This window comes from Triticum urartu, chromosome 2 (assembly GCF_003073215.2).
Source record: "Triticum urartu cultivar G1812 chromosome 2, Tu2.1, whole genome shotgun sequence".
Lineage (NCBI taxonomy): Eukaryota > Viridiplantae > Streptophyta > Magnoliopsida > Poales > Poaceae > Triticum > Triticum urartu.
The window spans coordinates 438,728,934-438,740,790 of NC_053023.1; the positions used below are offsets into that span (position 1 = coordinate 438,728,934).

Here is an 11,857-nt window from a genome sequence, read left to right on the forward strand (position 1 = left end):
CCACCCAATATGGTTCACTCCGCCTCCGCCGCAACACCTCAACGTAGCAGCCACCTCGTCACGCTACACCAGCACCTCCGTCAATATGGCCGACACCACTACATCGAGCCCACCACAACGCCCAACTGCAGCTGAGCCATAGCGCCACCACGCCTAACAACAGCCATGGTCGAGCGCCGCCACCAAGATGCGGCAAGGATGGACCAGAGGCTCAGGCTGCTGCCGCTGTCGAGCGGCACCACCAGATGTGGGTCGCCCCACCACCATCGTCGTCAAGCGGGGATGCCGTCGGATCATCACTACGCTGCCAAGAGCACCGACAGACAGATCCAAGCCGTCGTCGGAGGGAGGGAAGCGGGAAGTCGCGCTGGGGAGATGCCTTCCCTCCCCCCCTCTCCAGCTGTCAGCACCGCTTGAGCTTTGCCCCGCAGTGGCCCACAGTCCACGGTAGCAGCAAGGGAGGAAGGCAAGGATGGGCCGGCCATGCGTGGATTGGGGATATTTTTTTTCCCTGTATTGCCTGCGTAAAACGGTTACATCCTCAACTAAAAGCGCCAAAATAAAATTATGGGGGCGGGGGGTCCTGGTGCTACACATTGGCTCCTCCTCGCGAGGATTACAAATTAGAAAATGTGCAACCTTGTTTTGCTTCCCTAGGACAATCGTCAAATTTAAGGTGACGGCCGCGCGCCTTCAGCTCGTTTTAGTATTTGTAGTTGTCGCTAGGTGGTCTATGGATCTGGATGTAATTTTTATTATTTTCGGTATCCGTTGTACTGCCATGATCGAAGATGAATAGATCAGAATTTTTTCTATTTTTTTTTGCAAAACCCCCACACAAAAAGAAGTACATTCATAGATAGCCACCACACGAGCGATCTTGACAAAAAAAAACTCCTCATTGACGCTTGGTTACGAGCGCACGCCCATTTATTAAATTTTGACTACAAAAATAGTTTGAAATTTTCAGTATATGACATATATTTCCCTTTTGTTGTGACCACGCACAGACTATTTCTGTGTGTTTTTTCTAATATCCTCCTGCACATGTTTGTACTGCATTGCGTTGCTGCAAGTTTTATACTCCCTCCGTTCCCTGATACTCCTATAAGAGACATTTTAGTATGTATATTCACTCATTTTAGTATGTATGTAATCAATATATTGAAATAGCTAAAATGTCTTATATTAGGGACGGAGGGAGTAATACATTGTGCATTGCATCTTTTTGCACCGAGCTGCGTTTTACAGGGCGTACCCAAATTAATAAACTATTAGCAAATGTTTACTGGAAAGTCTAAATTCATCGCATTAGATCAGTTCAGTCCAATAATTTGCAAACCTACATATTTGGCATCAGACCTAGCACACTGCAAGTGTTGATTTCCCATAAATTAGGCCCAGTACCGCCGACTATGTCACTTCAGTTGCCACGCATGCCCTAGATCACACGTGGATTACTTGTCAGCGAATGGCCAGGAGCGATATTAAACTCTTTGTTTTCCCAAGCTGCCACACGAGCGATTTCGACAAACACTCCTCATTGCTATTAACATTTACATGCCGCACATAGAATTTTTGTTTACAAAGTTTTGGATCTGAAATCCCACAAGTGATCCTATAAGGACAAAGAAGCAGAACACTGCGGTAACTGGGCTGCATTGGCAGGATAATGCAGCTGTGTAACCAATCTTGTAGTATTACTGTCAAGTATAGCAAATCCCTTTTCTCATAAAAAAAGTATAGCAAACCCCATATGCTAGCTCAGTGAAACCCTCTGGATTTATGTGCTATTTACTCACGTTAGGGATGGGCATCTGCTAAGCTGGATTCTACCCAGTAGCTCTAGAGAACTTGGATTGGATAAACAGTTGTATCGACCAAGTAGTTCCACCCGAAGTTATCACATTTTCCCGCAAACTAAGATCACTTCCACACTATATCACCCAAAAACTTGAGAGCAGGAACTCCTCTAATTTCCATGTCCACGAGAGGTGCTTGCATTATGTTCAGTCCCATCAACTCTGGATCATTCTTTATCATATCCAATGCACGTGTTTGATCCTGCATGAAACAAAATGCATAAGCTGCCCTTGCACATTGGTGGTTTCTGCAAGCAGATCATTAGTTGAAGATCAAAATTATTAGTAGTGTCAATTCTCCATTGTACCTTCCTTTTTATAGCACAAAATTTACAGTCTGATGATGAAGGTGGTAGAACTTGGTTAACAATAAGTCTCCTTACAGGAACACTTTCCTTTTGCAAGGAAGAATGTAATCTCGCTGATTCACTGATTGCCATGACCTGAAAATGGCAAAAAAAGGGCAACTATTATTACTGGGACATATAAATAGAGAAGGGGCTGCGGAGGTGAGGAGAAAATTTACCGTTGGAATCGTCACGATTATAAATTCAGTCGATTCTGTGTCACGGAAAAGCTCTCGCACCTTGACCATCCTTTCTCTGAGTTGCTCCAATTTGTTCGCCTTGAGAAGGAGAATAATGAGTTCAAAGTTTTAAACACCTACCTGGTGAAGAAACAATACATTCCAGTTTAACAGAGGAACTGAACAAGGAACTTACTGCATCCTGCTGTTGAACTTCTTGTCCAAATACTGATTTAATAGCTGATGTTGCTGAAGCAATCTTGCTCCTAAGCTGGATGGCAGGAAAAGTTAAATTAGTATAAAAAACATCAGCTAGATGGAATATAGCTATTTGTCACGGGATTTAAAGAACTTCAAGTGAAATACTTGTTAAAGTTCCAAAGATACTGGATGGAATAGACAAAACAATATACGAATACTTAATATTCATGTTATTTGGACATATGAAGCAGGTGAAGGGGAAATTTCTGAGGTCTGGTAACCATAACTGACAAAATACTAGACCTCACTTACTGTAAAACAATTGAAACATAGTACTGAATAGACGAGTATTTAAGACCCAATTTCACAAGTTAACATAAAGGCACAATGCGAAGTTGCACAAACAAGCACAAATGAGCAAAGGGTACAGCAGCAGCAATGCATTGGCTTCTACTATTGTTTATCCAGAAAAATAACAGAAGAGATATGGCAAACAATTTTGGTAACACAAAATAAGTTGACTTTTTCTTCATTCAGCCATTTAATATGCGGTCTGGGCCTTGCATCTTAACATGATAGCACATCACACTAAAGACAATAGTACCTTCAAAATCTTCCCGATGGATGCATCAAGGAAGTCTGGCAAAGATAATAACCGGAGTGTATGGCCCTGTCAATAGGTGAGGCAAATCATAATGTGATTGTCAAGAGTCAACTTTGAATTCACAGAGATATGGTCATTACCGTAGGAGCAGTGTCAAATACAATGCGGCTAAACATGCTATACTCCGGTGCTTCGAGGAATTGTATAACCTGAGGTGGCATGCAAATAGGAAATCACAAGCTAGAGCTAGAAGAAACAAGCGAAGTAGGGAGACTATAAGCCTGGAGCCATCTCTTTTTACCTTTGAAATTGCTATTGCTTCATCCAATCCTGGTGGTGGTGTGTCCAATAACTCGCCCAGTTTTAACTCCCCAAGCTGTATTTGACAAAGAATAAAGATGATAATTATAAAACAGAAGCTGGACAGAGCAATTCAGGTTAATAACAATCAAGAGAACACCTACGACTGAACGTAATGTACACGAAATAATGTATTGTTAGCAAAAGTAGCCAGAAATATTGCCATGTACCTGGTCGGCAAGAATCCCTAGGCCCATGCCGTCCATGAAATCTTTTACTCCGGTCCCTCCATTCTTTTGGTTTATTGTCCGAAACTCTTCACGAGACTTCTCAGGATTTATCTGTGCCAGAATCACAAAATGTAACATTCAAGCCATGCAATTCAAGATTCTAGACCAAGTGATACACACGATTAAACCAGGCCTCCACTACTTGTGAATCCACAGAACTAAACCCTTGTGATCCCTGAATCTTTTCTCAAATTTAACAGTTGAGTTTTCCCTGATATTAAAATTGAAATGGTTTTAATGAATTAGTCCTGTTAACATTGCATCAATAAAAGAAGATACCACATATGCAAACTTTTCAAGGGAAATTACTGATAGAAGTTGGCTGAATTATTAGAGTATACTTGAACTATTGGCACAACACAAAACAGTAGCACCCCAATGTATTAGCATTTATTAATTATTAGCATAGGGGTGTCAGATAGACTGTCTTCGGCGCTGTTGACATACCAATGTAACTCACCTCAAGCGCAAACAATGGCGAATCAGTACCTTCGACAGGCGCGAGAGCCCCACCAGTCAAATCCTAAAACACGCAGCCAGGGGCAATGTTACAAATACATCAGGAGTGCAAACCCAGAGCGAACTCACTGGAAGAGCTGGAGGCTGGTGGGTGACCTGCGCAAACGAATCGCTCAGGGAGTGCGCGGGGTCGGTGGAGACGACGAGGGTGGGGTGGCCGCTGTTGGCGAAGCGCACGGCCAGCGAAGCCGCGCAGCTCGTCTTCCCGACGCCCCCCTTCCCGCCGAGCATGTAGTACCGGCGCGTCGTGCGGGCCGCCATCTCCTCGAACCCCAGCTCCTCGGCCCCCTCCTTCGCGGACGGGGCGGCCTCCGCCGCGGCCGAGGCGCGCAGGCGCAGCGGCGCGTAGCGGAGGGGGCGCCTTAACGGGAGGCGCGCGGAGCGGGCGGGCGCCGCCAGGGAGAGGCGGTGCGCCGCGGCGTGGAGGTGCGGGGAGGCGGTCGCGAGCATCGTGGATGAGGGGGGGAGATGGGTTCGCCTGTTCGGGTTTCTCTTCTCCGCTTCTGGTTGATTTTCTGCCGAGTGAGGACGACGAGGCCGGTCTCTCGCACCAGCGCGGAGGAGCACGGTGCCACCGTCTGCCACGCCGCCTCCGCCCGCGAGGCAGCCCAACCCCGCCCGGCCTGTCTGTGCTTGCCAAACCCACGAACATTCAGGTCTTCAACGAGTCAGCTGGCCCATCTAAACCAAACCATGCATGGGGGGCATTTCCCGAAATCACTACTTTGAGGAGTACTTCTTCTAAAGATCACTCCCACCTCTAAAACCATGCGTTCAAAGCTTGAAACGTTTTCACTGCTGGATCCCTCGCGTCGAAAGTAGATCACATGTTGATAAGTTTTGACAAACTCATTTTTCACGAAAAAACAGACAAAAAAATTGAACCGAGAGCATGTTTGTTTTTCCTTTCTAGAAGCCGTTTCCGAGAGGCACGACATGCCTCTCGCGGAAGCAAATCTATACCTCTTGCTGAAGTAAAATCGTGCATCTCATGAAAAAACAAACAAAAAACTTATATTTTTCGTTTCTGAAAGGCACGGCCATGCCTCTCGCGGAAGCAAAATCATGCCTCCCGCAGAAGAAAAAAAGACACATTTTTTCGGTTTTCAAGAGGCACGGTCGTGCCTCTCACAGAAACAAAACGGCGCCTCTCGCGGAAGCAAAACCGTGTGTCTCGCGAAAGAAAAATAAAGTAAAAATGTGTTTTTTATTCCGTTTCCGAAAGGCATGGTCATGCCTCTCGCGGAAGCAAAAACATGCCTCTCATAGAAGGAAAAACAAAAAAATGCATTTTTTCGCGCAGATTTTTTTCTTGGTTTTTTGCCTGAAAAGTTAGAAAAGACCGGTGAAAAACCAAAAAGTAAAAGAAAACTATCTAAAAAGCTGAAAAAGCATGTGAAAAAAAAATGAAGAAATCACCCAGAGTGTGACACGTGGTGGCGGCTGAGAACGCGCCAAATGATCGTCGGGAGGCTCCCGAAGAAGCGCTCGCCAACTAGTTGCTCTCAACATTTCCTATTCAACACCTTCAGCAGCATTTGCTATTTAGGGCCTTCAGCGCCGGATATAGCCTATTCTACACACCGGCACACACCCCGCCTCCAGCCAGGGCTCGGCCCATTAATTTTTTTTTTGTTTCATCAAATTTAGAAAATGCGTGCATGGGATTCTATAACCACCTGGCTTCACAACTGATCGCGATGACCACCTGGGAGGCTTGGACACAACACCTTCTATTGCTACACTATTTTTTTTCCTTCTTTTCTTGTTTGTCAACTTGTAACACTCAAACCATGCACACACAAAAATCTTGTAACACTAAAAACAGATCTTTTCTAGACCGGTTTTTGTTTTTATTTTATTTTTAGATTTCTATTTTTCCTTTTCTTTCTGTATGTTTCCTTTCATTTTTTATTTAGTTTTTCAAAAGGCACAACACTTTTTCGAATTTGATGCACACCTTTTCAAAATGCTTCAAAACAAATGAACTTTTTCCAAATTTGTGAAAAAAAATCAAAATTGATGAAATTGATGAAGTTTCTTAAATTTAGTGTACTGTTTTTTAAAATTGATTAACTTTTTTCAAACTATTGTTTTTTTAATATTGATGAAGTTTTTTTCAATTGATAAAAAATCAAAATTGATCAATTTTTTCGAAAATTGTGAACTTTTTGGAAAAATATATGAACTTTTCAGAAATCGTTATTTTAATACATGAACTTTTTCCAATTTGGTGAACTTTTTTTCAATACGCAAACTCCTTTTCGATCTTCATGAGCTTCGTTTGAAATCAGTGAAACTTTTGAATTTGACTCACATTTTTTCAAAAAGAAAGCAAGTTTTCTAAATTTTTTTGCAAATAATTCAAAATTCTTTTTTTGCAAATAATTCAAAATTCTAAGTGCTATAGTAAAATGTACAGTCTAATGTGTAATAAATAATGCGGCTACTATTGTTCTTAATGGGTCCGTGCTGTAATTAGATACTACTCCCTCCGTCTAGTGGTTAGCCAGACGCCTGCATGAGTGAAAAGGTGCGAGATCGATTCCTTGTCGAGAGCCATTTTTCGGGGTATTGTTTCAAGCTGCGTCTTTCGTGCGCCGGCCCACCAGACGCTGCATTGAGCGCCAGTTGCCTTAAGCGGGGCTAAAGGCGCGGAATATGAGGTCCCGCTTTCAGCGCCCATTTCTTTGAGATTTACAGACGGACGCACCCAGCCCTAGGAGCGAAAACGGACGAAACTGAGTGCCATCATATTTATTTTCATATTTTTTGTAGAAGCAGAAATGAATATAAAAACCCCGGAAATTAATATGGAAACAGAGAGTACCGGAAACGGACACGGAGTGAATACAAAGCGGATACGGAAACAAAAATAGGCATTGGTCGGAACTTAAAACCCCCTTGAATCATAGAGAAATACATACAAAAACAAACAAATTTAATGAGTTGTTAACATGGCTACAAAATAATATCATTATGTTAACAACTTAGCGTAATATTGTAGTAGTACCGGACAATTGCGTATAGGGTCAAGCGAGTACATGTGTGGTAGTAGAAGTTGGGCCTTAGATCCATTCTACTAATTGTGTCATTGTGTTCTCTTTGGTGGTTGGGCTACAAAGCAGCTATAGGTCTATAGTAAAAACAGAAATTCCATATTCACGAAACGGAAAGATTCATTTTCATGCATGTTCCATCGCAGAACACCGTTCCGTTTTTGTTTCCCTTTCCGCATAAAAAAGTTTCATTTCCACTTCCGTTTTGCAAATTTTCGTTTTCGTTTTCATATTTCCTCTTCGTTTCCATTTTTTCTTCGGAAAAAGGAAAAGTTTCCACTCCATTTTCATCCCTACGCAGCCCTTTGCCCAGGGCTGGCCCATTTACACTTTTATTTTCCCTTTCAATAAAACCTTCAGATTTCTCAAAAAGAAAAACTTCAAAAAATGATCCAGACGGGATTAAAACTCCGCACCTTTAGTACAACCACAGTAACCAACTGGATAACTATCTTGTTGTGCCTAGTATACCGTAAAAAAGTTACCTTCTTAATTATTATCCAAATATCACAATAACAACGTGAACCTTTTTTGGTTCTCCCATTTTCGGTTTTCTTTTGACGTTTTTCCTCTATTTTCTAATTTTATTTTTCAAAATTTGTGAACTTTTTCAAACCGACCTACTTTTTTCAACATTAATGTATTTTTTCAATATGTGAATATTTTTTAAAAATTTATGAACTTTTTTTGATTTTTTTAGGAATGTTACCATTTTTTGAAATTTGTTTAAAATATTTATGTTTTAAAAAAATCTATGACATATTTTTCAAAATCGATGATTTTTTAATAAAAAAATTGCGATTTTTTTTTTCAAAATTGATGAATTTCTCAGAAATTCGTTAACTTTTTCAAAGTTTGGTGAACTTTTTTCAAAAAAAACAAATTCTCATAATTAATTTCAAAAAAATAAAAATCTAAATGACACAGTAATGGTACTATGCAATAAATAGTGCGGCTATAGTGGTTCTTAAGATTTCCGGGTTGCTATCAGTCATTGGCATTTAGAAGCTCTAGTGCTTTTAGGGGGGTAGGAGGGGGCTTTTGATCTAGTCATCTTCAATCAAGATAGTACAATGAGTCAACGAGCATGAGAGATAATAAAAATTACATCCTGAACTATAGACCATCTGGCAACGATTACAAGTACCGAAGCGAGCCGAAGTCGTGTCGCCGTCATCGCCCCTCCCTCGTTGGAGTCGGGCAAAACTTGTTGTAATAGACAGTCTGAAAGTCGTCATGCTTAGACCCTGTAGAACTAGCGCAATAAAACAACAGCTGCTACCATTGAAGAATAGCATAGATCGAAAGGATTCAACTTGAAAACACGTGAACATAAACAAACTCTGATCTGATCTGAGCAAATCCAACAAGAACAGATCCGCCAGACGCCCACCGACGATACTAGACGCACCACCCGAACGGTGTCTAGGTGAGAGAATCTTATTCTATCTTCAGGGAGCCGCGACCGTTTCGTCTTCTTTAGCAGCACACAAATCCTAACAAAATTTGTCCTAAGTCCATCGAAGACGAGGCGGACCGGCGGCGGCGCAAGTTCTAGGTATGCAGCGACATGAGTTTGATTCCTTAGGACAACCAGGTTTTGAAGGAATTTTTCATGCTATAATACAATTCAATGTGCTGCGCATTCGAGCGCCGATCCACTAGGTGCTGCAATGAGCTCCAGTTGGCTTCCGTGACGCTAAAGGCGCGGAATAGGAGGTCCCTAGCTCTCGCTCTGCCGTTTATGTTCCTTGTCGGGCCGATCCAAGAATGAGCCGAAGAGCTTGCTACGACGCGCGGTTCCTGGTCAATCAGTTCGGTGTTGATTGGTCATGGTTCATCGGTCCATCGTGACTTATCGAATTTTTTTTCCAAAATTTCAGGGAAAAAAGATTTTAAAACAAAATGCTCCTTGATTAAAGAAAGTTCTTCCATTTTTTACAAAAATTTTGGGGAGAAATCACGATTTTGAAAAACACTTTTTTTAAAAAGTTCAACTCTTAAAAAACATCTAATTTGAATTTTTTTACAGATGTGAAATAATTTCATCAGAATTAAAAAAATCTATTTTTTTGGAAAATGGTTCAAAATCTCCAAAAAGTTCATATTCGAAAAAAATCAGAAATTTATGAATATTTTCACGAATTGGTAAAAACGGAAAATAAAAGAATGAGAACGAAAAATAAAAGGTAAAAAACTAATACGGAAAATGAAAAGAAAACGACAGAACTGGAAAAACCCATGCTGGGAAGAAAATAGAAGAAAAAGGCAGCCAGAAAAAAAAACGTAAGAAGAGAAATAATACTGTAAGAACCTGGGAAGTAAGGAGAGGTTTACCCTGATTACCCGTTAAGTGGCGCAGAAGGCGCTACATAGGGCTCGGGGCATACGGGCTAGGCTAGGAAGCGTGGTACTGGCGCACAGAGCAATGCCGACCCAACCCAACCCAACCCAAACCACAAACCAGGCCATGCTGTATAAAGCCGAGGGTTTAGTCTTGCCGCGTATCACAGAATGTTCCATTTTCCTTGTCGACGCCAAGCGAAGAAAACCGTCAATAGGGTGCAAAACACACAATCCAGAAAGGAAGCAAAAAAGGAGTATCAGACGCATGCAAGCTCGAAAAAGAAAATGCGCAAGTGCATGAACCTTCCAGCGTTCACTAGAGTCCGACCAGGGACACCCGTATCGACCGGCCGGCCGATCGGTAGCGGCTAAGAGCGATCCGCCGGTCCTTCTCGGCAAAATGGTAAAAAAAATATCCACCGCCGGGTGACGCCACTCCGAGCGCAGCACGCATGCCCGCTGTCCGCCGCAAGATTACCGCGCTCCTTTCACCCATCGTCGCGTCCGGCGAGGGTTGGCCCGGCCGGCGGTGGCTTGCGCCCCGGAGCTTCCCCTCGCCATCACCCTGCATGCCCGGCCCGCCGACGCGCGGGTTTCCACGGCGGGGAGGCGGTCCACTTGTCCGCCCGCCCGCCCGGCTACTTGATCAACTTGCGTCCCATTCCGCCAGAGGAAGAAACGAAACTGACGGCGGGCCGCGGCTGACGTGCTCGGCGCCATCCGAGCTATGAAATTCCATTCGTCGCCGGGGCGGGTAAAGAAGTGTTCATGTCCATTCTCTGCGTGTCGGAGGGCTCGTTTAGTCAGCTGGTAGATTCTCTGGAGATAATCTGGTTTATTGTTCACCAGCGACCTCGCTTGGCTTCTGGCCCTTGTGTATTGGCTAACGCGATAGCCTCTACACGCAATCATGCATTTTGCACGATGGTGACGCGCGAGTGTGCATGCGCATGACAACACATTGGCTAGATTAAGTACCATGTATGATGTATCATTTGATGCAGGGGAACTGATCTGAACTTCTTAATTAACACCGCCTTTTAGCGGAGGATTCTTTGGAGCTCTGGTTCCTGTCAGATAATGGTTGGCATTCCTGAAGAACTAACACTGTCCTTGGAGATCAGTTTTTCCGTGAATGAAGTAGCACAAAAGCAATCGACCAATGTGGCTAGTTTCCTTCTCCCTATTTTCACGACAAAGGTACATTCCATTAGCTAAAGCATCACAAGGATAAAAGCGCAATAAACACATATCGGGGCTATGCATAATTGGAAATACATAAAAAATCCCATCGGCAAATAGCAAAATCATACAAGACTAAAATTATGCCTTGGTGGAGTAAAAAGAAAAAGTAACTAAGGGAGCAAAACAATGATCAACAACCTACGATAATGATCATATCCACACCAAGTATCTGTTGACATCACAAGTACAACGAGAAAAGTTCTCCAACAACATTGCCTTCAGAAAAGGAACAACGTTCAAGCGCCACCGTCATCATACCCAACCACTGAAGGCCAAATCATGAGTTTTCGCCTTGAATATTAAGTTTGAGCAATCCATTTTAAAAGGCCACGAGACAAAAAAACATCGTCATTGCTAGATATAACCAATTAGGGCCAGTCCTCGGGTTTCCACCCTGGACCTTGAGAACGGTACTTAAGAAGCACCACTAAATCAAACTCATCATGTGTTCTCGCCATCACTTTTCACGATCTCAACAGCCACATGCGTAGCACGAACTAGAGATACCACATAAGGGAAGATCATGCTTGCATAAGCAAGCAGCTAGCCGAGCTGCGACAAAAAGAGTCGGTCGCAACCGAAGGCTTCTAACAACGAAGGTCGTCATCGCACACTGCAATGGAGATTAAGGGAGGAAAGTCGACGACACTGCCAAAGTTCTAATTATGGATGCTCTGATAATCTCGCACCGTCCTCATGTTTCGTCGTTCTCGTCTGTGACGGCTGAATCAGACGAGAAAACATACTCGTCATTGCCGCTAGATTTGAAGATCAGGGATCCCCCGCCCCGTCGGGACAAACACCTAGCAACATAGGACTATGCATACAGCCACCCGAGCAAAGAACCGCTATATTAGGACGCAGCAAGCCGACACTGTCGCCTCCGTACCTGTAGATGGGATCCT

General features: G+C 43.2%; 1 protein-coding gene across 1 annotated transcript; it reads right to left on the bottom strand.

Moving 5' to 3' along the window:
- Nucleotides 1-1,524: 1,524 nt before the first annotated feature.
- LOC125537732 (ATPase GET3B) lies at nucleotides 1,525-4,845 on the bottom strand. The gene is made up of 10 exons (XM_048701049.1): nucleotides 4,399-4,845; nucleotides 4,244-4,306; nucleotides 3,724-3,834; nucleotides 3,495-3,569; nucleotides 3,334-3,402; nucleotides 3,194-3,259; nucleotides 2,585-2,659; nucleotides 2,389-2,487; nucleotides 2,171-2,305; nucleotides 1,525-2,064 (listed from the first exon to the last, which is right to left on the bottom strand). Exons 1-10 carry the CDS (start codon nucleotides 4,750-4,752, stop codon nucleotides 1,927-1,929), a joined length of 1,185 nt encoding a protein of 394 aa, XP_048557006.1. The 5' UTR covers nucleotides 4,753-4,845; the 3' UTR covers nucleotides 1,525-1,926.
- Between the last annotated feature and the right edge of the window lie 7,012 nt (nucleotides 4,846-11,857).

Excerpts from the sequence above, each read along its gene's own strand:
- LOC125537732 (XM_048701049.1), bottom strand. The coding sequence starts at position 4,752 with ATGCTCGCGACCGCCTCCCCGCACCTCCACGCCGCGGCGCACCGCCTC. Across the intron at positions 3,260-3,333 it reads TATTTGACACTGCTCCTACG|GGCCATACACTCCGGTTATT; the intron begins GTAATGACCATA and ends ACCTATTGACAG. Across the intron at positions 2,306-2,388 it reads TAATCGTGACGATTCCAACG|GTCATGGCAATCAGTGAATC; the intron begins GTAAATTTTCTC and ends TGCCATTTTCAG.